The 27,996-nt window shown below is 37.6% G+C and overlaps 2 protein-coding genes across 4 annotated transcripts; both read right to left on the bottom strand.

Moving 5' to 3' along the window:
- Positions 1-4: 4 nt before the first annotated feature.
- LOC135673326 (protein BONZAI 3-like) lies at positions 5-22,326 on the bottom strand. Of its 3 annotated transcripts, none has more exons than XM_065182196.1 (16): positions 22,110-22,326; positions 18,886-18,933; positions 15,651-15,799; positions 15,526-15,574; positions 11,508-11,564; positions 10,926-11,102; positions 10,701-10,835; positions 10,495-10,556; positions 10,297-10,396; positions 10,099-10,213; positions 9,749-9,825; positions 9,535-9,672; positions 8,245-8,409; positions 8,046-8,159; positions 7,726-7,822; positions 5-319 (listed from the first exon to the last, which is right to left on the bottom strand). In XM_065182196.1, the coding sequence occupies exons 1-16, from the start codon at positions 22,257-22,259 to the stop codon at positions 186-188; spliced, it is 1,767 nt and encodes a 588-aa protein (XP_065038268.1). In that variant the 5' UTR covers positions 22,260-22,326; the 3' UTR covers positions 5-185. The 3 variants fall into 3 exon arrangements, with proteins under 3 accessions (XP_065038268.1, XP_065038271.1, XP_065038269.1); XM_065182199.1 differs by lacking the exon at positions 22,110-22,326 and adding an exon at positions 21,979-22,064; XM_065182197.1 differs by lacking the exon at positions 9,535-9,672 and having other exon boundaries at positions 22,110-22,320.
- Positions 22,327-24,405: 2,079 nt separating this feature from the next.
- Positions 24,406-27,115, bottom strand: LOC135673327 (inactive beta-amylase 9-like). Its single transcript, XM_065182200.1, has 3 exons — positions 26,625-27,115; positions 25,603-26,073; positions 24,406-25,518 (listed from the first exon to the last, which is right to left on the bottom strand). The coding sequence occupies exons 1-3, from the start codon at positions 26,859-26,861 to the stop codon at positions 24,628-24,630; spliced, it is 1,599 nt and encodes a 532-aa protein (XP_065038272.1). The 5' UTR covers positions 26,862-27,115; the 3' UTR covers positions 24,406-24,627.
- Positions 27,116-27,996: the final 881 nt, after the last annotated feature.

The following is a 27,996-nucleotide window of genomic DNA, read 5'->3' as shown; positions in this document are numbered from 1 at the left end:
GTGATAACACGAAACGGAATGTACATTATAATCAACAAGAACCTTGGCAAGGTTTATTTGTGTATACACAAATATAGACTACATAGCATGCCATGATAGCAAACCTTGTACAAAGATCTGTACAAAGTATGTACAAAGCAGATTGTGGTTAGCGACAGTTAGCAAGCAGTCTTTACAATCTGAGATCATTGAGGGAACGGTGGTGCAGAGGCTTCTCTGGGGTGAGCAAGGTGTGGTGTGATATCCCTGCTCTGCATGTACGACAGAAATTGCCCTGGCAGCTCCTCGAGCAATGCTTGAACAACGGAAACCTGACTTCCTGCAGCACAATCACAGGTGTCAGACGATCTTCAAAAGGAGAGCTGACATAAACAAACCCCATGTTTTGATTTGTTACCCAGACGATGGAACCATAGAGGCACAAGAAAAAAAAAGTACCAACCACATATATGCAGTAAGCGCATGTGGGCATGCACAAAAAGAAACATTGGAGGAAGGGTGGAAATAGGATCTATGCGGGCAGAGATAAAGACTTTGGTTAAAGAATTTAAAAGATTACCGTATGTTGCTTTAGTTACAATATAACAAATATACTATATGCAAATTAATTTAGTTAAATAGTCTGATTTATATAAACAAGCAAGCATAAAATTCGATACATTCCCCATCATCATGTTATTATGAACAATAACAAATGATGTGAAACAAAAATAGAAGAGAGAAGGAGAGGGTGAGAAAAGAAGTGAAATATAAGAGGACGAAAAGAGAATTCTCTTTATTTCAATAGATACTAAGAGCTAATAGTTAGAAATATAAAAACTTAATAAGGTTTCAAAAACTAGAATGCCTCATCAATCTTCCTTCCTTCCAAATTTATAGATTCCTTGTATATCGAATCCCTCAACCACCTAATTAATGAGTCACAATTTACTAAAAGTCAAACACATTACAATACATATTAAAGTCATGGTGCATTGTATCTTGGTAGTTTTGAATTTTCATAATTATCTCAAGATACAAATCATTTTCTCGAAATTTGATAGGGTTGAGTTTGAAATTTATTGTCTTAGAAATTTGAAGCATTTAATGCTCACCATGCACTACATCATCCTCCTCGGGTGAAAAAAAAAACTCATCCACGAGTTGTTATCCTCACTCCACATTAGGAGGACGTTCGTAAGTATTATCATTAATTCTCTTGAGAACTAGGTAGGGACCAATTTTCTTCTCTTTGAGTTTATTATAAGTTCCTACTAAAAAACACTCTTTTTTAAAAAAGACTCAAACAAGATCTTCTTTAAAGATCTTCCACGACGATGCTTGTTGGCCTTTTCTTTGTAAATTTGGTTGCTAACTTTAAGTATCTTCTTTACTTCTTCATGAATTTTTGGCATGGTAATAGCAAAATCCTATCCCTTTGAAAGGTGATTCAGGTACTCTAGCAAGGTCTAGATAATGAGATGAAATACGATCATAAATAATCTCAAATGGACTTTTGCCCGTAGAACGATCAACAACCGATTTATATGCAAATTCAGCACGAGGAAACATGAAATCCCATTATTTTGGTCTTCTTGCAGTAAAACATCGTAGTAGATTACACAAGGTTCTATTAACAACCTCAGTTTGTCCATCTATTTGAGGATGATAAGTATTAGTATATAATAGGTTGGAGTCAAACTTCTTCTATAAACTTCTCCAAAAATGACTAAGAAATTAGTATCTTTATCTGATTTGGTGGTTTTAAGATATCCATGAGTTTTAACCATTTTATTGAAATAAGGGTTAGCAATATAAGAAGCATCCATGGTCTTTTTGCAAAGAATAAAATGTGTCATTTTAGAAAATTGATCAACAACAACAAAGATAAAATCTATACCTCTTTGAATTTTCGACAAACCAATCACGAAATCCATACTAATGTCATCCCAGAAAGCCTTAGGAATAGGTAAATGAGTATATGCACCAAGATTGTGAGTTTGCCCTTTTGAAGTTTGGCATATTCATCTTTTCACATAACGTACAACATCTCAATAGAATGTAGCGCCAAAAATATTTCGCTTTGACGAGAATGACTATTTTGTCTCTCCCAAAATAACCTCCTAATCCACCAGAGTATAGTTCTTGGATAATATGCTCTCTTCAAGAATATTTAGGAATACAAAGTTGATTTCAACAAAAAAGACTACCACCTTTGATAACAAAATCTTCGTGGTAACTCTTTGCGCATAACTTCTATGTTTCTCCAAAATCTTCATTATTAGAGTAAGTATTTCTTATTGCATCAAATCCTTTTAGTTGGGCACACATAGTATTAATAAGCGCCAATCGTCGCGTCTGCAACCTTATTATATATTTCATTCTTATGCTTAAAAAAAAAAGTATACTCTTGTAAAAATGCCACCCATACAGTGATTTAGAAAGCGCTAGGCACCAAAAGGCGCCAAGGTCCAAAAACGCCCGAGGCACTAGGCGCTCGCCCGAGCAAAGTGAGGCGCTAAAATATAAAAATATATATAATATAATTATTTAAATTTTTAAATAAAATATGCTATTAAATTAATCTAATAAATACAAATACTATTACTAGTATACTGTTAACAGTATACTATCGAAAGAGGAGAAGAGTGTAAGGGAAGACTCGGAAAACTGATGGTGTTGACTGAGAAGAGTGGGAGCGGCAACTGCAAGCGACGACAGTGGCAACGGCAGCAGCGACAGCAGCAACAGCGGGAGCGGCAAGCGGCGACAGTGGCACCGGTAACAGCGAACAGCGGGAGCGGGAGCAGAAGCGGCGAGCGGAGACAGTGGCAACGGTAGCAGCGAGTAGTGGCAGCAGCAGCGGGAGCGGGAGCGGAAGTGGCGAGCGGAGACAGTGGCAACGATAACAGCGGCAGCGGAAGCGGCACTAGTGGGAGCGGCAATGGTAGCAGCGAGCAGTGGCAACGAGAGCGGCGACGGCAGCAGCGACGACAGTAGCGTGAACAGCGAGCAAGGTTAGGGTTGGGGAAGTCACGCTGATATCGGTGCTTTAGTTGGTTCGATTGAACCAACCAAAGCACCGGAGACCAAACCAGACCTCAAACTCTAGTTCGGTCGCCTGGTTTAACCCAGGCGCTCGCCCGAAGCGCCCGGTGCCTAGGCTCGAGCGAGCGCCCAGGCGGCACCTCTTTGAAGCATGCCGCCTGGAAATGAAGCGAGGCGCTCGAGCCTCGCCTAGCTTCGCCCATGCGTCGCCTCGCTTCGCCCGAGCACCTAGGCGAGCGCCCGAGCGCCTTTTTAAATCACTGCACCCATCTTGTATATTGTCTATAGAGATTTGCTTGAAAATTTATATGTTTAAGAACTTCACGATCAGAATTTACGATATATTATCTTCGCATTAAATAAGGTCTCCAAAGTCGTAGTGCTTAAATAATAACATAAAATTCAATATCATAGATTGAATAGTTCTTATATTGTTAAACTTTTCGCTAAAGAATACAATTGAATGTCCTTGGCCAAGTACACTCCAATAGCCACACGAGGGGCATCATAATCAAATTTAAATATTTTAGATAAATCTGATAATACAAGAATAGAAGTAGAGGATAATTTCAACTTTAGTGATTCAAAACTGTTGTTTGCCTTAGGTGTCTATTGAAACACTCCTTTCTTTATACAATAAGTAAGAATAGGAGCTGCAATAGTGCTGAAATTCCAAATAAATCGACAATAAAAGGATGTCAACCCATGAAATCTCCGAATATCTTATAGGGATGTTGGTATTGGTTAAGTCTGGATAGCTTCAATCTTCTCAGAATCCACTTGGATACCTACAGAGGTTAAGATGAAGCCTAAAAAAGCTAGGCTCGAGGTCATGAAGGAGCACTTCTTGCTGTTTGTCTCAGGTGTTCATAGAAACACTCCTTTCTTTATGTAATCAGTTAGAGAAGCTACAATAGTGCTGAAATTCTGAATAAATCGATGATAAAAGGAAGTGAACCCATGAAAACTTGATCATCTTATAGGGATGTTAGTATTGGCCAACTCTAGATAGCTTTAATCTTCTTAGAATCCACTTGGATACCTACCGAGGTTAAGATGAATCCTAGAAAAGCTAGGCTCAAGGTCATGAAGGAGCACTTCTTAAGAGTTACATATAACTTTTCTACCTTTAAGGTTGATAGGATAGTTTTCAATTGTTCAATATGATCAAGTTTGTTGTGACTATAGTCTATAAATAAGAATATCATCAAAGTAAACAACAACAAACTTCCCAATATAAGAACGCAGAATTCGATTCATTACTCGCACGAAGGCAGTCAGAGCATCTAAAAGTTTAAATGGCATAACTAGTCATTTATATAAACCTTCTCAAGTCTTGAAAGCAATTTTCCATTCATCTCCTAGTGTAATACAGATTTGGTGATAACCGCTTCGAAGATCAATTTTAGAGAAAATTTGAGCACAATAAGCATATCAAACAAATCCTCCACACATGGAATAGAAAATCTACACTTAATGTAATCCGATTATAGCTCGACTATTGACACACATCCGCCAAGTTCCACCCTTCTTTGGAGTCAATAAAGCTGGAACAACGCACGGGTTTAAACTTTCCCAAATATAACCCTTGTATAGTAGTTCCATAACTTGCCTACTCAATTGTTTATGTTCTTTTGGACTCATCCAGTAGTAAGATTTGCTCCTAGAATTAGATCGATTCGATGTTGAATGTCTCGAAGAGGAGCCAAGCCACTAGGAAGTTCTTCAGAGCAGATATCTTTGAATTCCTCCAAAATAACTTCTACTTCACAAGGAATTTCCATATGCTACATGCATTCTTTAGCAACTAATATAAATACAACTCCACTTTCTTCACTTTCTCTTATAAACTTATTTAAAGTAAGGAAGTTATTTCCCTGCCTTCGGGTTAAAAGTTTAGGAGCAAACTCTTCTCTGCATGGCAAAAACACAATTCTAACTCTATTGAATTTAAAAGCATAGGTGTTCTTTCTACCATAATGGATAACATACCTATCATATTGTCATAGTCTTCCCAAGAGTACATGGCTAACATCCATTGGTACTATATCATACTACACATCCATTGGTACTATATCATACTACACATCATCTTTACAATTTTTGCCCATCGAAAAAGAAACTAAGCAACAATTAGTAAACTCGTACCTCATTGCCTTTCTTGAACCATGCAATCAGATATGGTTTAGTATGTGGTTCTGTCTTGAGCTTAAGCTTGTCTACCATATCTTGAGACATAATGTTCTCACAACAGTCACCATCATAACAAGAGAACAAACTTTACCTTAACACTTGTAAAGTGTGTTTAAAATATTATTTCGTAACTATTCTTCATAAGAATCATCTCTTGGAGTAGCAAGCGCTCTATGGATTACCAAGCATTCGTCCAATTTAGGTGCAATTTCTTTAGAAGCCTCCTCAACGTATTTATTATATCTTAGTTCTTCGATATCTTCAAGTTGTTCATTGGCATCTTCTTCTTCGGCAAAATTACCTTGTGCATCATCTTGCCTATTTGGGCACTCGTTTATGTAGTATCCTACTTGTTTGCATTTGAAGCATGAAGGAAAGTGACAAGTGCGACTAGATTGTCCTCCATGGTTGTTAGGAGTTAGCTTGGACACATTTTTCATTATTCCGCTAGTTTTTGATCCATTAGCATTATAACGAGTAGAGTCAACTTTAGAAGAGGAATGTAAAGGAACATTAGAACACATCTTTGCTCCACTTCTAGAAAGTTTTGCTTCAACTTTTAGTGCTAATTGATAAGTATCAAATAATCTCCATAGTTGTTAAATCTCCACTTCATCTCGAATCATAACTCATAGGCCACCGACATATCTTGCAACATATTGTTCTTCAATCCCTTAAGTGTTATTTCGAGCCCTCAATTTATTGAATTCTTCAGTATAGTTGATGACGATTTTGTTACCTTTCTGAAAATTATTAAATTATGAAAAGAAAGTTTAAACATAATCAGATGAAAGAAAATCCTCATGAAGCCAAGATAAAATCTTCATCTTCCCTTTCCGAATGTGCATCTCTTACATCCTATCCCACCATATTGAAGCATAACCTCGAAGCCTATTAGCAATTAATTTTAATTTCTAGTCTTCGGGTATCTCCTTGTACATAAAGAATTTCGCAATGACACTAAGCCAATCAAAAACTTTTTAGGTTGAAGTCGACCATAGAACTCTAGCAAGTTAATCTTGATGTTGTCATTTACACGAAAAACCTCTCCATGGATGTCTCCTACAACTTCTTAAGATGTAAGGGGATTCATGTTTTTGAATCCATCACTTGCATAACCATGGCTTAAGCCTCTAAAGACCAAGGTATACAATTTCGAATGATACCGTCCAATACGGGCGGTATGTACCGGTCCGACAGTAAACCGGTACACGGACCGCTCGTTACCGAGCGGTTTTTTTATTTATAAATTATATATATAAGTAAAGCGATGTCGCCTCATTTTTTTGCAACGTCACCCCGCTTGGGGAGAAGAGAGGCGACGTCACACTTTTTTTTACTTTTTTATATATAAATATATATAAATATATATATAGACAAAAAATTATATATATACATATATATATACACACCGAATGGTATACTGCTCGATATACAGTACCGTACCATATCGAAAGAAGGTCGAAACTCCGATACGGTACGATATTTCAATCCTTGCTAAAGACATGGGTTTCTTGATGTTCGAGGCGCATGGTAAGCTCTTCAACTTGTCTACTTAGTGCTTCAATTTCTATATCCTTTTCACGTCTATCTAGTTGCATCATTCTTTCACTGCATCACCCTTTGCCCCTTCTAGTTGTCATAAGAAGGAAGTATTCCAAGAGCATAACAAGGCTCTGATACCAAATGATGTGAAATAAAAAGGAAGTGAAAAGGTGAGGGTGAGAAAAGAAGTGAGATATGAGAATATAAAAAGAACTCTCTCTATTTCAAGAGATACTAAGAGCTAATAGCTCGAAACACAAAAGTTTGATAAGGTTTCAAAAAACTAGAATGCCCCACCAATCTTCCTTCCCCTTTTATAGACCTCTTATACATTAAATCCCTCAACTACCTAATTAATGAGTCACAACTTACTAAAAATCAAGCACAAATTACAATATATATTAAATTTATAATGCATTATACATTTTTGACGATTTTGAATTTTCATAATTATCTCAAGATATGAACCATTTTCTTAAAATTTGATAGTGTTGAGCTTCGAATTTATTATCTTAGAACTTATGAGCATTTAATGCTCACCAATGCACTGCATCAACAAAGCTTTACCAAAAAATGAAAATAGAAGTAATAAACATATGCATAGCATAAAGGAAGCTAAAATATTTCCTAAAATATTTATAATGATCTGCAAAAGAAAATGTTAATATGCGATCTTTTCTTAATGGGGAATAAGGTCTTAACGAAATAGAACTATTTTAAGAGGTGCAATAATAGACCTTACATTGAAATTCATAAAAACCTGGTTTATCAAAAGTTTCAAGAATCAGGAGGGAACCATGTACATTGTTCAGTTCCTACTGGTTCACAGCTTGACTGGTTGTGGTTAATGTATGCCTTTTTGAATGCCATAAGCATGATTCTAGATGCACTACTACATGAGGAGACCTATAATTCCAGCATCATATCATCCATCTAGAAAGACACGCATTGATCACTTACCCTGCACATCCCGCATTGGAACAAATTGTACAATATCTCGAGTAGCTATTCGGCCTGTAGAGCTCTCTAATCGTTTTCCATTATCAGCATCCAAGATCTACTCAAAAGAGGTTTACATGAAAACGTGTTATTTCCTATCACAATTAGAATAGAAGATAAAGAGAGTAAACAGTATCCAGTTTAAAGAATTGGCGACCACCAAGTAGCAGGTAAATCATGTAAAATTCCAGGAAGAAAAGCACTAGTAAGTATGTCAGAGTAAGTAACCAGCAAGACAGAAAATAAATACAATGTGAAGATGAATTGTCAAGATATCTTACCTCCATTTCTTTGTAGTCTGCACCCCCAACTCCAACAATAAGAATTGACATGGGTAAATCAGAAGCCTTAACAATCGCATCCTTTGTTTCCTGCAAATCTGTAATAACTCCATCCTGGAAAGGCAAAAATATAATATAATAAACCAGAATATATATTAAAAAATTGAGCTGTTAAATGGCATGCTAATACTGCTTTTACCGTGATTATAAGCAATATGAAGTACTTGTTTTGCCTAGTGGATAGAGATCGGCTAGCAATTTCTGCAGCTTTGTTGATCACCGGCCCGAACAAAGTTGGTCCAGCAAGAGCAACATTGTGCAGGGCCATGGCATATGCTGACATAATACCTTCTACTCCAGAAACCTGCAACAAGAGAGCAACTATTTGCAAGTGAAGCACTTGTCCTGGTTCTGGAAATTCAGTCAGACATAAGAATTTAAAATGTCAGGCAACTAAAACATTACTAGTAAGGGGAAATCAATGGATTGTTTGTCAGATTTCCAATTTTATAACATGGGATAATACCAAAGATTTCCAATTTTGCAACATGTTCACTAATGATTTAAAGACATTTCGACATGCTCTTTTATTGAAAACGAAGAAAGCTTAACTGATTAGTTAGAAAATGAGCCGAAAATGGGTCATCTGCATCACAAGAGGGGAGAGCCCTCGGATCTACCAAAAACAGCTAGTTTTTTTAGCTACACTATTGAGTGTAGCTAAAAAGATGAAGATGGAGGAAGGAGGAAAAGGAAGGAAGAATCGGGAGGAGGAAAAAGACAGAAGAAGAGAAAGTAAGAAGAGGTGGTGGTGGAGGTAGAGGAGGAGGAAGAGCAAGAAGGAGAGGAGATGATGCAGGAAGAAGAGGAGGAAGAGAGGGAGGAGGAGAAGAGGAAAAGACGCACATGCGTTCGCTCAGGCATTCGTGATCCCTAAAAGATTAAACGGGTCACCTCCAACCCATTTTAATGGTTCATAGCAGACCGCCCAACATGAGATCGGTCCACATAGTGGTTTACGCTTAGACCAATACATGAAATTGGCAAAAATTCTAGTACATTAAACCAAATAATACGATCTAACAAGCAGTCAAGCTAGACTATCAGACATCCAGATTCCAGAGCAAGCCAATAGGGTAACAACTCACCCTGGTTAGGTCAAATAACTAGTTCTGAGGATTATGAGCAATGGCAATAGACATGATACAAACAGAAAAAAGGAGCAGCTGTCGTTAAAAAAGAAGAGTGGACCACCCAAAACAGTCATCTGTCTGTTCGGTCCAGACGAAGTTGAGTTCCTCAGGGAAAAACAATACAAAATTCAGTATTTGATTTCATCTCATATTCTCACTGTATTCTGCGATACTGTACCAGAAAGTTACCACCGTGATGCTTTTACTCCTTGCAAGATTATTAATCTAATCATACAAACATATTATATGTACAGGATTAGAAAGAATAAAATAAGACTACAACATGTATTCTTCACCTCACACTCCTCAGAATTTCCATTCAGGTTGAAACAATGAGAAACTGACTCATAAGCTATCCTTCCACCAAATCCCCATGCAAGAAAACGCCTATCAGAATCATAGAACTGTAGAACCTCTCCAACTCCTATTATGGCCTGGTTAAAAAATTGTAGGATTACCTAATTATAGCTTCAAAAACATAAAAAGGCTGACTCAGAATAATTTTCTCACCTGTTGATAAGAATTCAAACGTCCAGAAGGATCAATAAAATGCAAGGAAGCCGGAAGCCTTGGATCCCCATTTGAAGCTAAATAAACACATATTTTAGCAAGCAGAAACTATAGTCCTTTTGTGAAGCTTTATAAATGACAAACAAAAAAGACAGCCGAGCACACGAGGTTGCTGTCAATGCTAGGTTTGAAGAGGGTCGACTTATGCAGCCTTACTCTAGCAAGCAGAGAGACTTTTTGACTCAAACCTTCCAAATTGTAAAAAAAAAAAAAAAAACCTTACTGTAGTGCCAAAACGCAATGTTAGTTGTAACTATTGAAAAGAAAATGTGTCATCACTAATTGCGCACCTGTAAAATCGATGGCAACCATAAAATTAAGCTCAAATCCACTTGATATATAATCCAAGAAACTATACTGAGTTTTCTCAATGAATTTATCCACAAACAGCTGCCCTTTAAGCATCTGGACAAAAAAAAAAAAAAAAAGTAAATAATGTGCTACCAAATAACCCACTGATAACCTTATGGGTGGCAGAAGCATTATACCTTTCTATTGTCAGGACGTGCAACGGATGAAATATAAAAGTTTGCACCATTTTTTTCCCTGCCAAGCTTCTCAAGATCGGACACACTTGTTTGAAGTTTTCTGTAGAAAGTGTAAATTATTATGAAACCAAGTTACAAGTTGAATAAGGTCTGAAAAAAAGAAACAACAGATTAAATTAATTGCAAGGAATTAGTTACCCTATCAGATCATGCTTGCCACTGCTGTTGAAATCGAAACACTCGATCATCAATGGATTCTCCTGCAAACATCCCAAAAAAAACCACTAATAACTAGGAAGATTTTAGAAGTAAAACAACAAAAGTAAACTATTTAGAAATAAAGAAACAAGAGTCAGCTATCTGGCACATTTTAAATATTGGGTTACACTATAAGACAAACATGCCTTGCTTCCAAATTGCTGCATAGACAGGGTTACAGGTTTCCAAACTGGGTTCAGGTTGTCATTGATAACTTCTGTTTTGCATATAGGGATCGAGCTACCACTCTCCACAATTTTCGATATTCTTAAGAAAGGATCCTGTAAGATGAAGATTGAAGACTTGGATAAGAACTGAAAATCAAAGAATAACTTAACCTAGCAAGAAGATTTTAGCCTTCACATGCATACACTTTTGGAGAAGGTATCCTTATTTTCCAACTTGGAGCAGCGCAATATCATCTCAACAGCGACCCTTGAAGCAACTGTCTCCTCTGCATGAATAGTTATTGTTCCTGAATGCAGACCAGAATGCCCACGTTGGTCTTGGAGATTTAGTGTCATGCTCCTACTTGGCTTCGTTACTATCTGTTAAATGGAAATCAAAGATCAACTCACTTTTGATAAAATCCTGAGCACAAGCAAAGAAATTTGTGAAAAAAATGGAAGTGCTAAATGTAGGAAACATAGACAATTTACTGCAACTTGATTGTTAGAAAGCAAGACTGTCTTGAAAGCCAGAACAATTTACATGTACTCAGTTTTTTTATATACATAGGCATCAAAACAGACATAATAAACATAAATATATATAAATAAATATTTAATATAATGAAAGAAAGCTTGTAAACATCAGAACATGTCAAAGAACTTCTAAAACCAAATTTTCCATATATAGCTTGTAAACATCACAATGTGCTAAAGAGCTTCTAAAACCGACTTTTCCATATATGACCATCAGAATAAACATTCAATGGGACAGATTTTTAGAACCTCTGAAAGTGCACAAGAAGCCTCCCCAAGATAATCTTGCTCATTCAAGTTCAGCATCTGCAACAAGGTGGATAACAATTTAAACACTGAACTCAGTAAGATTTTTTTTTCTCGTTCAATGCATAAAATAATATATGATTTATTGACTGAAAGAAAGTTCATTCTTATGAAGCAAGGTTAAAGTATACAAGAATTAAATTTACTCTCTCTATCTAGAAAAACAAAAGACTCCAAATTCTTGGACAAAGAACTCCAGGTATTTCCCCAGTTCAAATTTCAAAAATCTGACACTTTTGAAACTTCAAACCTAACAAAAAAATTAATTTTTATGACCGTCATTCACCAAACTATCAGGTTAGTTTTATCTGTACCATGTAGCAATGTCAGACCACAGAAGCAGATATATCTAGACTTCTTCCTATTATCTTCAATCAAGCGAAGTTGACATATAACATCATAATGACTTTCAATCTAATTGATTAAATTTCTGGTCAACAAAGAAATAAAGAGGAGGCAAGCAAGAACCTGAATTTTATTTTATTTTACTGAAAAGAACATCAGAAACTTCTCTTTAAGACCTAAGATCTCCAATCAAACCATCCAATAAGAGGGTATTTGTTCAGTGACTTAACGGCTGCCAAAAACAAAAAAGAAGGAACATCCTTGGAGTGCATGGATGAGCTGGAGAAAATGGATACACAGAAAGCAGTCAACGTTTCTCTTTCATTCTCCTATTTCTTTCACAGATATTTAGTGAGTGGAACTATTCACTGAAGTGTCGCAGGAGCAGATAAATCACATACCACAAGCATTTAAAGCCTATCCAAACTTCAAATATAGCCCTTTCCTTTGTTAACTCATGTTATTTTTTTGCCATTACAATTCTAAAGTTATTGCCACATAGGATGAGTTATCAAGCTCATAAGCCAGGCTTATCCTAGCCTCAGTAGTAAATCACCTACACTTGATAAATTTGGCAATTAAGCTAAATACTGAAACTAGAGACAAAACAGAAGCCCTCAAAAATCTGATTATGGGCTCGAACTTGCCATCAGATTGCATGCCATGGCAGATTCCAACTTCACATGCCATCACATAGCATCAAAGAAAACTATCACAGGCTCCACAATCCAACCAATGATGCAGAAGTTCAATTAATTTTTAAAAAAGCAAATCATTTAAAACTAAATATGTACATATTAAATCTAAACAGCCATGACCAAGTTCGATTGGACCAAAGGATTACAACAGAAAAAATAGAAACAAACCCTCCATAGCTATAAGAACCAAGGTATACAGTTTCGAATAAAATCGCCCGTACCGGTCCTTCAGTTAACCAGTACACAAACCGCCCGTTACATATATATATATAAGGCGACGCAACGTCATCTTTTATAAAAATATTTTATATATAAAAAAAATCTTTTATATAAAAAAAATCTTTTATATATAAAAATATTATTTATTAATATATATATATATATATACGAGGTGACATCGTCGAATTATATATATATATATATATATATATATATATATATATATATATACATACATACATACATACACCGAGCGGTATACGGAATGGTATACCGCTCAATATACAATATTGTACCGTACCGAAGGAATGTTGAAACGCCAGTACGGTACGAAATTTCAAACCTTGATAAGAACTACAGCTAAGAGACAAAAAAAGGTAAATTGTTTGAACAGGAGTCTAGAGCATGTTTCAGTTTTAGTCAGGGTGAATGATGCAGCCAAGCATGCACCCAAGGGTGTAGATCTAGTTCAAATAAGGCCAGATTGAATTTAAGTGTACTTTAGAACAAGGTTTGAAATATCGTACCATACCGGCGTTTCGACATACGCTCGGCATGATATGATATAGTATACCGAGCAGTATACCGTTCAATATATATATATATATATATATATTTATTTATTTATTTATTTTATTTATTTATTTATATTTATATATATACATATATATATATATATAATTCGGCAGCGTCGCCTCTCTCTTCTCCCCAGGGCGACGTTGCCTCATTTATATATATATATAAGATTTTTTATATATATAATATTTTTATAAAAGGCGAAGGCGACGTCGCCTTTAAAATATTTTTTTTTTCCTTTTTCGACAACGTCACCGAGGCAACGCGACGTCGCCCTTAAAACATATATACATATATATACATATATACATATATATATATATATACATATATATATACCGCCCGGTAATAGGTGATCCGTGTACCGATCAACTGGCGGACCGATACGTGCGGTATTATTCGAAATTACATACCTTGCTTTAGAATTGAATTAAGTAATAGAAAGATTAGTTTTTTCCTTCTCTTTCAATTATTCTCAAGCTTTCTGTTTTCATTTTTTGAGGTATTTTAGAGATAGGTTAGAAGTTCACAGGTGGCTCAAAGTACAAGGCACACCCTTTTCTCTATGCAACACCAAGTAAGTCCAGTCAAAAAGAAATTTTATCAAGCAGAATGCACAAGTAAAGGAATAGGACAAAAATTATCCAGTTGCATGGCGATAAATTTCCTACAGAACTCATAAGCTGTAGGTTAGATACTTGCTAGTAATATACAGAATGATAACAGACTGAATCCACAATGGAAAGCAGTTTATTTTGGAAATATACCATAATGCATAAGTTCAAATTCAAGTTTATTCTGTGTGAAAAACAGACCCCTATCTCTATTTTTTTACAGTTTTAACAACTGTCCTTTTTTCTTTTACTTTCCTCTCACGCTCCTCTCACTCTGTCCCTTTCTTTCTCTCTTTCACATATTTCTCTCTTACCTCCTCCTCCTCTTCCCCATCCCTCCTGCCCCGCTCTATCGCCACCTCGCTACCTCATATGAATCGTTACTTCCTCCTCTGCCACCAGAATGCCTCCACCACACCTCCTCCTCCCCCTCCAATCCTGTCTTTTCCTCCTCCGCCAGTCCTCCTCTTCCTCCTTTCCCCCTCTATCTTCTCTCCCTCTTTCTCTTGGTCCAGACAATACTGATCCATGGTACATTGGTCCATACCAAAATCATAATAGTCCAAACACCAACTGATATCAACACCAAATCTGATTTTTTTTCTCAAATAATTATTAAAAACATTGGACACCAAGGCAAACGTCAGGGATAATTCTCAAGAAAACTCTTCTTTTATGTTGTTTTTTCTGATTATAGAGATGAATATATGATTGGATTGACTGTTCATATGTTGTTTGTAATAAGCATCAATGATTAATGAAATATAACAAGATCACCTTATATCATTTATTATACCTTCTTGCTATCTTCTCTTATTATAATGCTGAAAAATAATATTATTCATGATAAATAGATTAGAGCACTAGTTAATTAATTATCATTTATCATGAATCATAACACATAAAACATATTCGAGTGCTAAATAAATGTCTGTCTTTATCCCATGATATTGCATATTTTAAGTATTATATGTCCAACAAATGCCATATCATATCTTATTTCTGCAGGTTTTGAAATATCAATGTTCCCATTTCACTGTGTCTTCTATCCATAGACATGCTCCGTAAAGGCCAATAAATGGAGAAAGAAATTTGATAAACTAACATAGGAAAGAGGGATTTGAAGAGAAAAATTTTAATGACAAATGCTAAACAAAAAAAAGCTCCTATACATAAGATTATAAAATAACTTAAATTCATGGATCATTAGCTTATTTTGTAACTTTTGTTGAACTAAACATCGCATGCAAAGAATACTATCTATGACTTGAGGTATAAACCATTGAAATTAGTCCACAGGATTCTATAGACCAACTAATGATTTCCCTCTGTCCATCTGAAGATATTATGGCTTTTACAATGCCCTAAGTTCACCATTATCAAGATAGACATGGCATTCATAAACCCTATAGAAACAAAAAAACATAGGAACTGATTAGAAAAGTAGAGATCTGCAAAAGCATAACTCATAACCATTACTTAAACCCTAAATTTGCAAGAAGCAATTACCTTAACAGGTATATTATGGTATTTGGTGTCAACATCATAAACTCGAATCCTGCAATGTAATATATTTAGGAAGAACAGATAATAGACATGTTTGGAAAAGATACAGAATATGATAAGAGGCTTACACCAATGGTTGAACAATCTCAAACTGATAGTTGATAGTAAATTTTGTGATCCAAGCAGGACTCAGACTATTCATTATTACTTCTGTACGCCCAAGTTCTTCAAGCATTCCATCTCTTTTTTTGGAATAGAGAACAACCATTGGATCGCTCTAACAGATATCAAACTAAAATCATCAACAAAATCTTGATTACAAAGCACAACATTACTACTACAGTTATATTTATTTATAAAAAATCAAGTTGTTCTAAATATACAAAAGCCGAAAAAACAAATTGAAGAAAATGACTTAGAGTAAACATAGGATAAATTGTTCCCAAAGTTTGTCACTCTGTTCACTGCATTTTATTAACATGTTTGGTAAGCATCTTGCTTCACAAAGAAAGATAAACTATGAAACAATAAGACTCAGATGGTAACACCTCAGTTTAATCCCACAATGAAAATGGGAGGAGGGTTGAGTTGATTTATAGGGTTAGATGGCCTAATACACTAACTTGGGCTTAAGTATTTATTACCAATGCTTGATGCCTGATCAAATTACTGGCTATTTATCACAGCCTGGCTAAGGTGAGAAGGCAAGATTAGTTCTTCTAGAAATTCAAGTACTCAGAGAAAAGAAATCTCAGCAAAGAACAAACAGTAACTACCCTTCACGGAAGAGTTCTAAGTTTAGAAGTCAAACATACTGCCTTGGTGACCGACCATTGTGCATATGCATGTATGTCAAGTAGTGAAACAGATGTATCTGCTACCAGATAAACATCATTAATAATCATGTTTTTTCCTATCTTAGACTCCATGCCCAGCAAAACTTCAATCATAATGGTCATCAGATTAAAAATATTGTAGCGATTATCATGGTCAGAATTAGTTATTTCAATTAGAGACACTAAAGCATACAGGAAAACTGAGAGCTTGATAAATAGATAAAACCCAATTTAATAAACACAGATTGTACATAACCATGCTGAAAGAAGCTAGTGGTATGTTCAATTTCTTTAGTAATATAATTCAGCTAAATTCATCTGAGCATTGCACCAAATTTAAAAGAATATTCCAGGTTCAAAAACCTATTTTTATAACACTAGGCTCAAGCATTCTCAGTGCACCTGGAGTTAAAACACACTATTCTTCAGATTAAGATATAGAATATAATGCACTTTGTCAATTCTTGCTGAAGAAATGAAAAAAGAAAAGGTCTGTCTCATGTATGAATGCAAAAGATATATGCAGTTCAATATATCAAGGGTTAATGAATGCATACGGATGATGTGGAAAGAAATGATAAGAAAATAAAGAGATACACACTGTATTAAAAATATTGAAGCACCAAAGTATATCATCCATCTGTCCCATTGTAGTGCACATCATGCAACAAAGCACAAACTCTCAGAAAACTTTAACTAAGGAGAGTTGGTAAGCGACTGGCGCACTTCCACAAGGGTTTATCAGGATAAGGTACATCAGATGCTAACCTATAAAGATGGTCTGAGGCAAGGGCAAGGGCAAGGGCAAGGGCAAGAGCAAGGGCAGAGCAAGTTCATAGGATTAAGTTAGATAATCCGAATGTTAATCCAATTGAAGGATTTGGCACTCCATACCACATTAAGTATTCAATTCATTAATCGAATGGATGTAACTCAACTATAGGCAAGCATGTTAAAATAAGTAGCAATGAGACTCAATTGATTAAAGCATGTTCTTAAATGTTTTAGCCTGGGCTTAGAATTGCTAAGTTCCAAACAAATCTGCATCACCCAGTAGATCATTGTATGGGTCAATTTGACAAGAAGTAACCACAAGGGAACAATAAGTAGCAAAATTACCACATGCATGAAAGGAGCTCAATTGTTGTTATTCTATGCCAAACCAAGTAGACTATCGTGTAGATGCAAATCCAATAACTAAACCATGAGTGAACAATTAATTACAAAAGAACTACATTGAGAAGGTATGTTTCTATTGAATGGTTTAGGTTTGGGTTTGCAATTGTCAGACTCCAAACAAGTTTGGTTTGGTTAAATGCCTTATGTTTTCTTCTTAGGTACATACATCAAATTGATTAGAAATTATGCTTATTACTTATAGTTATAGTCAAAGGTCAAACTAGGAAACAAACATAAGATATATTATTATATGTACATTGATTTATACCCACTTTAATCCTTATGGTAAAAGTTCCAAAAAGGACCAAATCAAATGACTTAAATGAAAAAACTTTTAAAGATTTTGTAGCCATTTGATTCCTCTATTAGTGAAGATTTGATATTTTCTGAGGGAAATTTTAGAAGACTTCTTTTAGGGAAAAAAAAAAAGTTGATAGCTACTAGAGAGGGTCATGGCTTGAATGATGCAGGAAAAGACAGTGTTTCTTGATGCTCATTGGCCTTACTAAATTTTCCCTTTTATCCGCGAATCTGTCTTTTTTCCATTCTAATCTTCTACAACAATTCCTGTCTTTCTCGTATCTATTTTTGTCTTTTATCCATGCATTTCAATATAACTGTTATAAGTTTACAAACTATATGCTGCTACCCATATTCGAATGAATCACAAATCAGAGTGCTCCGTTTGCATAGTCTCAAGCCTTTTCCTTAGTATTCGATCTTAATCTGCATCTGGCTTTTAGAAGACAAGTTTGCTTGAAGCATCATTACAATCAGCGAATGACATATTTTCAGAAGACTAGTTTTACAAAAGTTTGTCTTGGGAATAAAAATAGAATGAAATATAACAACAAAATTGCATCATCAAGACCACGAGTTCAGTCAGTAACAAGCATTGGCCAACTTTAGCAGAGTAAAAAATCTTTAACAAAATGCTCAGGAATCAATGGTTCATGAAGATGAATCACAGTGATGCTGCATCATAAATTCCTTTTAACTGCAAAATGCACATTTTCCATGATGTGAACCATAGGGTTTACAGCTGTAATAATTATGTAACATTACAGCTAGCTTTAGTTCAATTGCAAGTTTATCGGGTATCTTCCCTTTTTGTCAAGATCTGCAAATGTCCAATCCCATCATAAACAAGACCAAAAAGTTATTGTCAATACATCATTTTTTGCTAATTGGACAAAGGGAAAGGTAGGGACAGAATGATCACTCAAACGTAAATGTGACGCTAAATGATACACCAGGAAAAGTACAAAACTACAAAGAGCCATCCTTCAATGTGGATAGGAATATCAAAATATAATTAATAAAGATATGGTCAATTTTCCGAACATACCTTGGAGAGAACATCAAGGTTGCGCAATTTTGAAGCAGAAAATGACAACTAGAAAAAGGAACCCATGTTAAGATCAATAAACTGACAATCAAAACAAATTTAATTCAGATCCAAATAATGAGAAAATAACAGCCAACCAAATGGAGCAGTATAACCAACAACAAATTTATCAGCAACTAAAAAAACTAAGGAATAATAACAGACTACCCGATTGGCCCTTGCAGTCTAATATTTATAAGGTTACTTGGTAATGCTGAAGGCACCAAGCAAGATTTTAAATACTGGGCATACTGCTCCTTATATGGGCCTGTATTTAGCAGTCCAAATGGGAACCTTCATGTGGAGCAGACCAGACGAGACCAGACCAAACAGGACAATATCCCGACCATACCTCTCTGTTCTCCCATCTTCTCTCTTGCTAGGCAGTATTGATATGTATATGTAGACCAGTTAAGCCGCAGCCAGAACTGACAGCAGCCGAAGGTTGTAAACATTGACAACACATATATCATAACTATCATATGGCTGATTGCAGTGTATTTATCCATTATAAGAGCTCCCAGATCAGCTCCCAGTTCACCTTTCATGTTACGCAACTACTTTAAGCAATTCATGTCAGTGCCACTAATTTCATATAATTGTGGAAAGCTAAAAAGAGATGGTCACAGAGGAAAAAAAACTATAAAATGAATCATGGATGAATCAACAACCTGGTACAGAAAATCCACAATAATTTTATCTGTTGGTAAGGGGCAAAAGCATGACAGTTCTATCTCTAATATAAATATGAGTAAATCTTCTCAACCAATTGTCAAGAATAACTCCAGAAGGTAACTGAAACAGGGAGAACAACCAAGTTCTTTTTTATTATTTCCTATTTATTTTTTGTTTTCTCAATTATAGAATGAAAAATGAAAACACGATTGAGGATTAAACAACATAATTTAACGTATTGTTTGCCTTACTAGTCTATACCGATGTACTGACCAACCATTGGTACAATACGTACTGAACCGTACTAATATACAACATATGGTATGATAGGGTATACCAATAAACTAGTATATATCGCATGTACCGGTCCCCTATTGAACAAGTGCATACCGCCCAAACCAAACGGTATGCTACGGTATAGCGAACCTTATTTTAAGGTCCCCTCTCAATGAATACTCATACAATTAATTACAATATCAATGTTGGAACACAAATGCAGATTCAAAAATGCCCTAGTCAAAAAGTGCTTCTGTTACCCCAAAACAAGGTAAATAAAATAACATAATCAATACCATAATTAAAATACAATCAAACTGGTATGTACCAACAGGTATTTATTAATCTAACCAAGCACCAATAATGGTTCATACAACTTCAATTAGCAAAGTTTCACATACATTCCGTAGGATCTCCCCATCATCATCATCTTTGTAACAATTAGGGTAGAGGATGAGAATCTCTTGCTAGTCATAATTTACCACTTGGTAAGGATTTGTAACAAATATTTATATATTAAATCATTTGATAAAAGCAATTCATCGCGCCACTAATATAATGAATTCCATGATCTCTTATTTACTAAGCATAAATCTTTTATTTTTATGTAGCCCCTGTAGCCCATCACCTTTTTCTTTTGGTATGGTGTTGCATATGTTTTGTAGTCAAAAATAGATTATATGCAGAGTAAGGTTGTGTACATCCTAACCTTCTCTACATCCTATATTGGTCATAAGTCCATTGAACACGTCCTTCCTTTTATGGAATATCTTTCAATGATAAAATTAATAATCACATTCTTACATATACTTCTCTACAAACATTCCAAGTTAAAGTTTTTGGTGAATCTCCAAATAAAACTCCTTGTTGGTTTAATTCAAATATGACCCTTGATTTTTTTTTTCTCTTTTAACGTAAGTAAGCATCAACCTAGCAGATGAAAAATACAAAACTTAAACTCTCCATTACATCCAAAATTAATTTCCTCTCATGAATTCTTATTGAATACATCAACAACTATAACTTCTAAATAGGAAAAGAGAAGTCCTGGCCTCGAGAGAAGCTCCTACTCTGAAATGTACCAAGCACAAGAGACTCAATGATCTGGCACTTAATCTTTAGCACATTATGTTCCTAGATTACTTTTAAGTTTTAATTTGATAATCATGTTTATCATGAAACAACATATAAATCAAACCCTGAGGTTTTTGTTAGAATTTCCTAATGCCTTTATCATAGTTGGCAGAATAAAAAATTTTCCATTCATAGCTTAAATTAATTTTTGAGATGCCAATAGTCTGAAATTTATCCATGCCTAAAGCAATTACCCATTTAAAATCTACATAAGTACCAACGGCTTCATCTTTCCAGTTTTGCCTGCTTATCATTTATGCACCAGCCTTATTTGACTAAGAGTCAGATTTCACCTATGGTCCACCATTATCATCTAAGTCGAAGATGTCCTTCAGACCATCCAAACCTACTTTTCAATCACGCACGTTGGATAGACCATTTTTTAGCCAATACAAATGATTTGAATGCTCAGGCTTGCTGCAACTTGTCTCAGTGTATATTGCTGCTGGTACATTCTGTAGGTATAAGAATCCATGGCGTTTATACTGTCTGCCAATACTTGAGGTTAATTCCAGCAGGTTCTTCAAACCTTAATCTTGCTATTTCTTTCCCCAAACGAAGAGTGGATAAAAGGTTAATTTATTAACCTAATTGAAAGTTCCCAAGAGACAAGTACTCGGACCATCAATCACAATTTCAATGTCGGAACACACTGTGAGTTCAAGAATTTCCACCACAGTGAAAAGCCGCTTGCCTCTCACCCCAAAAGAAAGAAAATGATATAAACCGAACGAAGGCCCCACCTCCATGGGATCCGATCTTTAGCAAGGGTTTCGTGTAGAATCGGCACGACGAGGGTCGGGTCAAGATGCAAGAAAACGAATCGAATCCTAGGGTTTGGCGAGGTCAGAATTTAAGAGGTGGTTTCTCACCTTCGACGGCCCCCGGGGGTAGAGTCGGCGTAATGAGGGTCGGGTCAAGATCCAATAAAACGAATCGAAGCCTACGATTTCAGGGGTGGATTCTGACCTCGAGGGTGGTGAGGAGGTTGCGAAGGCACCGGGAGTAGAATCGGCACGAGGAGGGTCGGCTCAAGATCCAAGAAAACGAATCAAAGCCTAGGGTTCGGCGAGGCTAGAGTTCCGGAGGTGACATCTCACCTCGAGGGTGGTGAAGAGGCCGCGAAGGCCGCGGGAGTGGAGGAAGTATCCCACCGCGTCGTTGAGCTCCTGCGGCGCCGCCCCGGCGGCAGGCCCCCCGGAGCCGACCGCCTGTTGACCGCCCCTCACGTCGGAGAAGCACCCGCCCATCGATCGATTCCTCCCCTGCCGCGCCTCGCTCCCTCCCTCCCTCCCTCCCCTCCACTTCCTCACCTACCTAATCCTCCCTTCGTTTCGGGCCGCGAAGCCAATCGGAGACGATCGCGCTTTATATTTAGAAAACCGGAAAACCGCGTCGACATACGCGTCTATTTCACTATTTGGGGATTCAAAACGAGGAATGGAGGAGGGTATGCGTCACATACTGTAATATTCGTGCGATGATCGAACGGGCTCCTGATCCAAAGGATATATCTTGATAGAGGATGATTTGGAGGTCAATCAAAAGAATAAATTGGTCAGGTCAATGAATTGGATGCATCGAAACCCAGTCAACGCCGTCCACTCTGCACAAAGGAACGGAAATTACAGAGAAACTACGCATTTGAGTTAATTGATTGACCGTGATCGATTTGGTGTCATTGTTTAAGATGTTAGTTCTTTTTGTTTTCTCTTTTGATGGATAATGGGACCAAAAGTCTAAGCCCTATTTTTTCGAAGAAAAAAAAATTATTTTCTAAAGTATAAACTCTCAATCAAACACATGATCTAAAGATACGTAAAATATCTTTATACCAGTGGTACCCGATATATCTCAAAGTATAATAAAATATCTTTGTCTCGATGGCACCTGACGTATCTCAAAGTATAATGATGTATTCATCCAGAGCAAAAAAAAATTATATGAAATATGAAATGTATCTTCTTTGTAATAAATCTCATTTCGATATATGTCAACTTAACATAAAAAAATCAAGTAAACTAAATCATCTCAAGTGATATATTTACTTGATATCTTGTTTATGTATAATTTATTCACCCATAACAAAAAGATATCTAAAGCATATGATGCATGATGCATCCATCTAGAACAAAAAGATATTTAAACCACCTAATATTTTTCATAGTATCTCGTATCGTTATGGTTGTGTTTAATGTAACTTAAATTATCTTATTTGTATATTATGCATTCACTAAGGACAGAAATACAGTTAAAAGTGCAACTTTGGTGATACATCTAAAGTATTAGTTATTTTTGGCCAATTAAGACTCTAAATATAAATTTTAATCAATATCTACTAAATATACTCAATTATCAAAGACAACAAAGAGCGTATTGTAAATCGTGGGATAATACATACAAATATCTTTTACCCTGAATCGAAACAGTGAAATAAATATGAGATACAAAAAATTGGATTTCTCTCTTTCAAACATGATAGTTTTATAAATATTGGATCAATTTTGTTAAATTAAATTAATGATCAAACTTGATTAAAATCTTATGTGTCGGCTTTGATAGGAAAATTATATATATATATATATATATATATATATATATATATATATATATATATATATATCACTAACTTAGAAAAATTTCTTTGGTTTTTAGATCATATCTCCAAATAAGAGGTAAGCAAAAATGATTAGCTACCTTGTGTTTTATCCCTTAATCGAGTTAAAGAAGACGATCGAAGATACCTCAATTCATAAAAAGTAGTCAAATGAAAAGTATTCGAAGATACCTCCAAATAAGATCGTGTTTTTAGATCTCATGTGTCGGCTTTGATAGGAAAATTATATACCTCAATTCATAAAAAGTATAGTCAAATGAAAATGGTATAGAATAATGTATTGTTGGACTCGGTTATTATTTCTGGGTTTCCATAATTGATATTTTTGGAGAAAAACGAATTTAAGTATATAAAATATTTCTATTTAAAGGAAAAAATGTTAAGAGCACTCAAAATATTCTACTTATTATTAGGGTTGACAGATATTTTTGAATTCCTAAATTTGGCAACCTTGAGAGAATGAGGAACTCAGATATGGAAAGATAAAGAATCTTCAAAATCTTAAAAATACATCGTGTATTTGTGCGTGTTCAGTGAGAAACATTGTTAAACTTGATGTTCTTTGCCTGTGATGTGAGAATGATCATGTGGATTTGGTGTCTAAAAGACGATACTTGAGAGACCCCTTAGCCAAAAACTAGAGAGAAAAGAAATGCCATGTTTTGAATGCCTGTATCACGACAGCAACCATGGCTGGAACGCATGAATCAATAAGACTAATATCGAAGATGAAGTGTCAGGCGTGCAGTAGGAATCAAACATAGAGGTAAAGACAGAGATGAACGAGAATATTAATATGAATTTAATTCAAGAATATTTTAATTCATACGTTCGGCAAATCCTTATGAGGAATGCTTCTTCCCTCTAACAGAAGAGAAGATTCATTCTACAGCTCAAAAGACCTGGATATCTCTTCTGCTGCCATTAGTCACTTTTGACAGCCAATAGACACATTAATACGATAGGATTCTTGCACTGCTCGCTTCCATAAGGTGGGATTCTTATGCTGACTGCAGCTCTCGGTCATTCCCAGGAACTGAATTGATAGAGAGTGACAACCTTTCCAAGTTGCTGGGGATATCATCTTTCTCCATCTCCGGCTGCGCCATGCTCCTGATGAACTCGGTAAACAGCGGCCAGTGATCCGGAGAGAAGAACTCAGCACCCATCCTATGATAAGTGAACGAATCCAACGTCGATTTCTCAGCTAAAACATTCTCCTTGATCTTAGTAAAGCCAGCGGTGCCGACCCGGACGAGGGAAGAGTTCTCGCCGGCGACCTTCACCCCATGCCTCTTGCACGTCCCCATTACCTGAGATAGTAGTGACTGCGGGCAGGACCGGACACCCTGAGGCTGCTCCCCGTCCGTGAGGTCCATGCCCGGGATGATCATGGTGCAGGAATGCTTCGCGAAGATTTTAGCCACATCCTCGTACCCGTCTCTGCCGTCAGTGTTATAGAACCCGGCCGTCAGCTGAGACGGGCGCGACCGAGTGTCGTGCCAACAATGCAGAAGTGGAACCTTGGCCGAGAGCGCGACAGGCAAATCACCAAATACTTCTGACGCGACCGAGAGCAGGCCGTCACCGTGAGACAGGAGCTTGCCGGTGTACCAGGAGAGGAAGAATTGCCCGTAGGGTGTCTCCCAGGAGCCGCCATGGTCCTTGAAAAAGTTGCCGAAGTCCGGAGACTGGTTGTACCCAGGGGCATCGTGAGGACCAGAGAGGCCCCATAATGGGCTGCCGGTTTCCTCCGCGTGTCGTTTGAGATCGGCAAGCATGTATTTGTCATAACACTGGAATTCTCCTACACCGGTGAAACGATTGCTTCCAGTGGGAGGAAACGAAGGGTAACGGAGCTCGCCATTTGGCCCGAGACCGATCGTGATATCCTGAGGAAGAAAGACTCCATTTTTTTATCGGTATTTGAGCGTCTGATAAGGAAGGAAACGAAGAAAAGAGGCAGCTTGACTCACCGTAATGACGGAACCAAAGAAGTCAGCGAAGGCGAGGCGGAAGCTCCGGAAGAACTCCTCGTAGGCTTCCATCGGGGTCCTGCCGTCGAGGACAGGGAGGTCGTCGACAGCGAAGGAGAGGCAGTCGGCACGGCGGCGGCCGGCGCGGTCAGTGAATAGGATGTCGGGGTCTGTAGCGGCGGCGGAGTCGACCGATTTGGGGAGGGGGAGGCGAGGGCGGCGGTGGCAGTGGAGGTGGAGGGAGACGCGGAGGCGAAGGCCGGCGTCGCGCGCCATGGCGGCGACGGCGAGGTAGGAGGACCAGTCGCCGGAGTCCATCGCCACGCCCCAGGAGATGGGGAGTTCGACTCCATCAACGCCGAGGAGGGCGAGGGCGCGGAGACCGGCGGCGATGGCCTTGCCGTGGTTGACGACGTTGCCGTCGGAGACCACGTCCAAGGGCAGACCCACGTAGAGCCGACCCGGACCGGCCTGAACCAAAAATTAAACCACACCATTAATTACATTTAAAAACAATGAGAATAATCCGAACCGTTCGTTTCCTTCATTTATCATGATAAGGACACTCATCACCGTAGAAATAGAAATTGCACACGTAACCCATAAACACTTCAAATACGATATTTTTCGCAGAAAAACACAAAAACATTAAACAAAATTGAATATTATTAATATCATACATAAAAGAAACCACAACCAGCTTCAGAAAAGGTCAGATCTTGATCAAATCACAAAGCAGAAACTGCACATGTAATTCTGAGAATTTCCTGATTAATTTTCATTTTATAGCATAATTTATCTCTCAAAATAATTAGAATATGATTATTTTTTACCAAAAAATTGGACAGGAAAAAAAAAATGTAATTAAATTCTTAAAAATTATATAATATTAACCAAAAAAAAAAAAAAAAACAGATCTACCTCAAACACCAAGCGATAAATAGGAAGTCTTAGGGTTGTGTAGAAACAGAGTCGCAATTGCCAGCCAGAAAGATCAAAACAAGGATTTTAGCTGCATATACCTTATCCTTTCTGGGCGGCGATGCTTTCTCTTCCACGACCACCTCCGACCGAATGGCTCCTTGGCGGGCCACCTGAATCGACCGCTTCCTCCATGCCACGCTCGCGGGCGCCTCGAACCCGATCCTGCTGGTCCCGGATCCGCCCCTGACCGAGCTCCCGAACCCTAGGCTCCGGGCGGGGAACGCGTTCGGCTTCGCAACCGCTGCTGCTTGTTTCGCCATCAATCCTGCCTCCATCCTCTCAAATTATAGAAGATGTACACACCAAAAGCGATAATTATATTAGAATGAGAAGAACAAGAGGAGGAGGAGGAGGAGGAGGAGGAGTCGGTCGATTGAGCTGCTTCTGCTGGGATTTGGGGATGGTTTGATTTCAGAAGGGAGGAGGGAGGCACTTATATAGGGGAGAGGGAGGCGAAGATTAGAATGCAGGCCGAAAAGGTCGTGCCACGTCTTCACGCTCATCTACAGCCGCAAAATAAACGGAACCTCGGTGCTCAATGTTCCAAATTTCTGTGGGTTCGTCTTCCTCATCCACAAATCCCGTTTTCGTTATGCCAAATGTCGCATATGCCCCCACCGCGAAGTCCCCTTCTCTATGGAAAGTGGCGGGGCTTTCTGGTCATTCTCTTCAACTTTATGGGTATTAGCGCTGAGGATAGGGGAAGCGGGAGCTTCAGGAAGCCTGATGGTTCTCAACACCGTACAGCGATATCCAACCGATGCCAATCGGACGCGCGGGTTCGTATGATCCGGTAGGGCAGACGGTGGGGAGAACCCGCAGGATGGCGCGGAGCGGGGCGCGCGGGTGCTCCGACGGAAGCGGCGCAGGTTGACCGATTCGTTCTCCTCCTTACTCGGTCCACCAAGGAGTCCCATTCCAGCCAAGTGTACGGAAAGATCGATTCCCAGATCGAACAACTTACTGTTCTTGCCGAGACGAAAAATTACGTGAATGGCCGGTGAGAAGGAGGGGAAGACAAGTGCGACTTCTCCTCTTCCTCCATGTGGGGAGGTGGACGTGTCGGTGGCATCTCACTCGCGCAATTCGAGGTAGGACTCGGTAGGGAACTGTTCGTGATGCATCCACGGCATTTTGCACAGCAAATTTGGTCGTCCGTATTAGGGTTGCTTCCCTCTTCATGGTTGGCATTTTGATCATCGAGTTTGGTGATTTGGTTCAGGCGTACAAGTTATCCACATAACAAGTGGTGCCAAAACCCTCGTCGTCCAATCTGATGCAGAATCATCAACGACAAACACTTCAGTTTGCGTGTGGTGTGAGGGAAAACCATACTTCCTATCATTCCAAGATTTTGTTGTTTTCTGTGTCATATTAGAATGTGATGGTTCTTTAAAATCTATGTATCTT

The sequence above is a fragment of the Musa acuminata genome, chromosome BXJ1-5 (genome assembly GCF_036884655.1).
Source record: "Musa acuminata AAA Group cultivar baxijiao chromosome BXJ1-5, Cavendish_Baxijiao_AAA, whole genome shotgun sequence".
Classification (NCBI taxonomy): Eukaryota; Viridiplantae; Streptophyta; class Magnoliopsida; order Zingiberales; family Musaceae; genus Musa; species Musa acuminata.
Note: the sequence above shows the minus strand (reverse complement) of the source record. Positions and strands in the feature narration are given on the sequence as shown.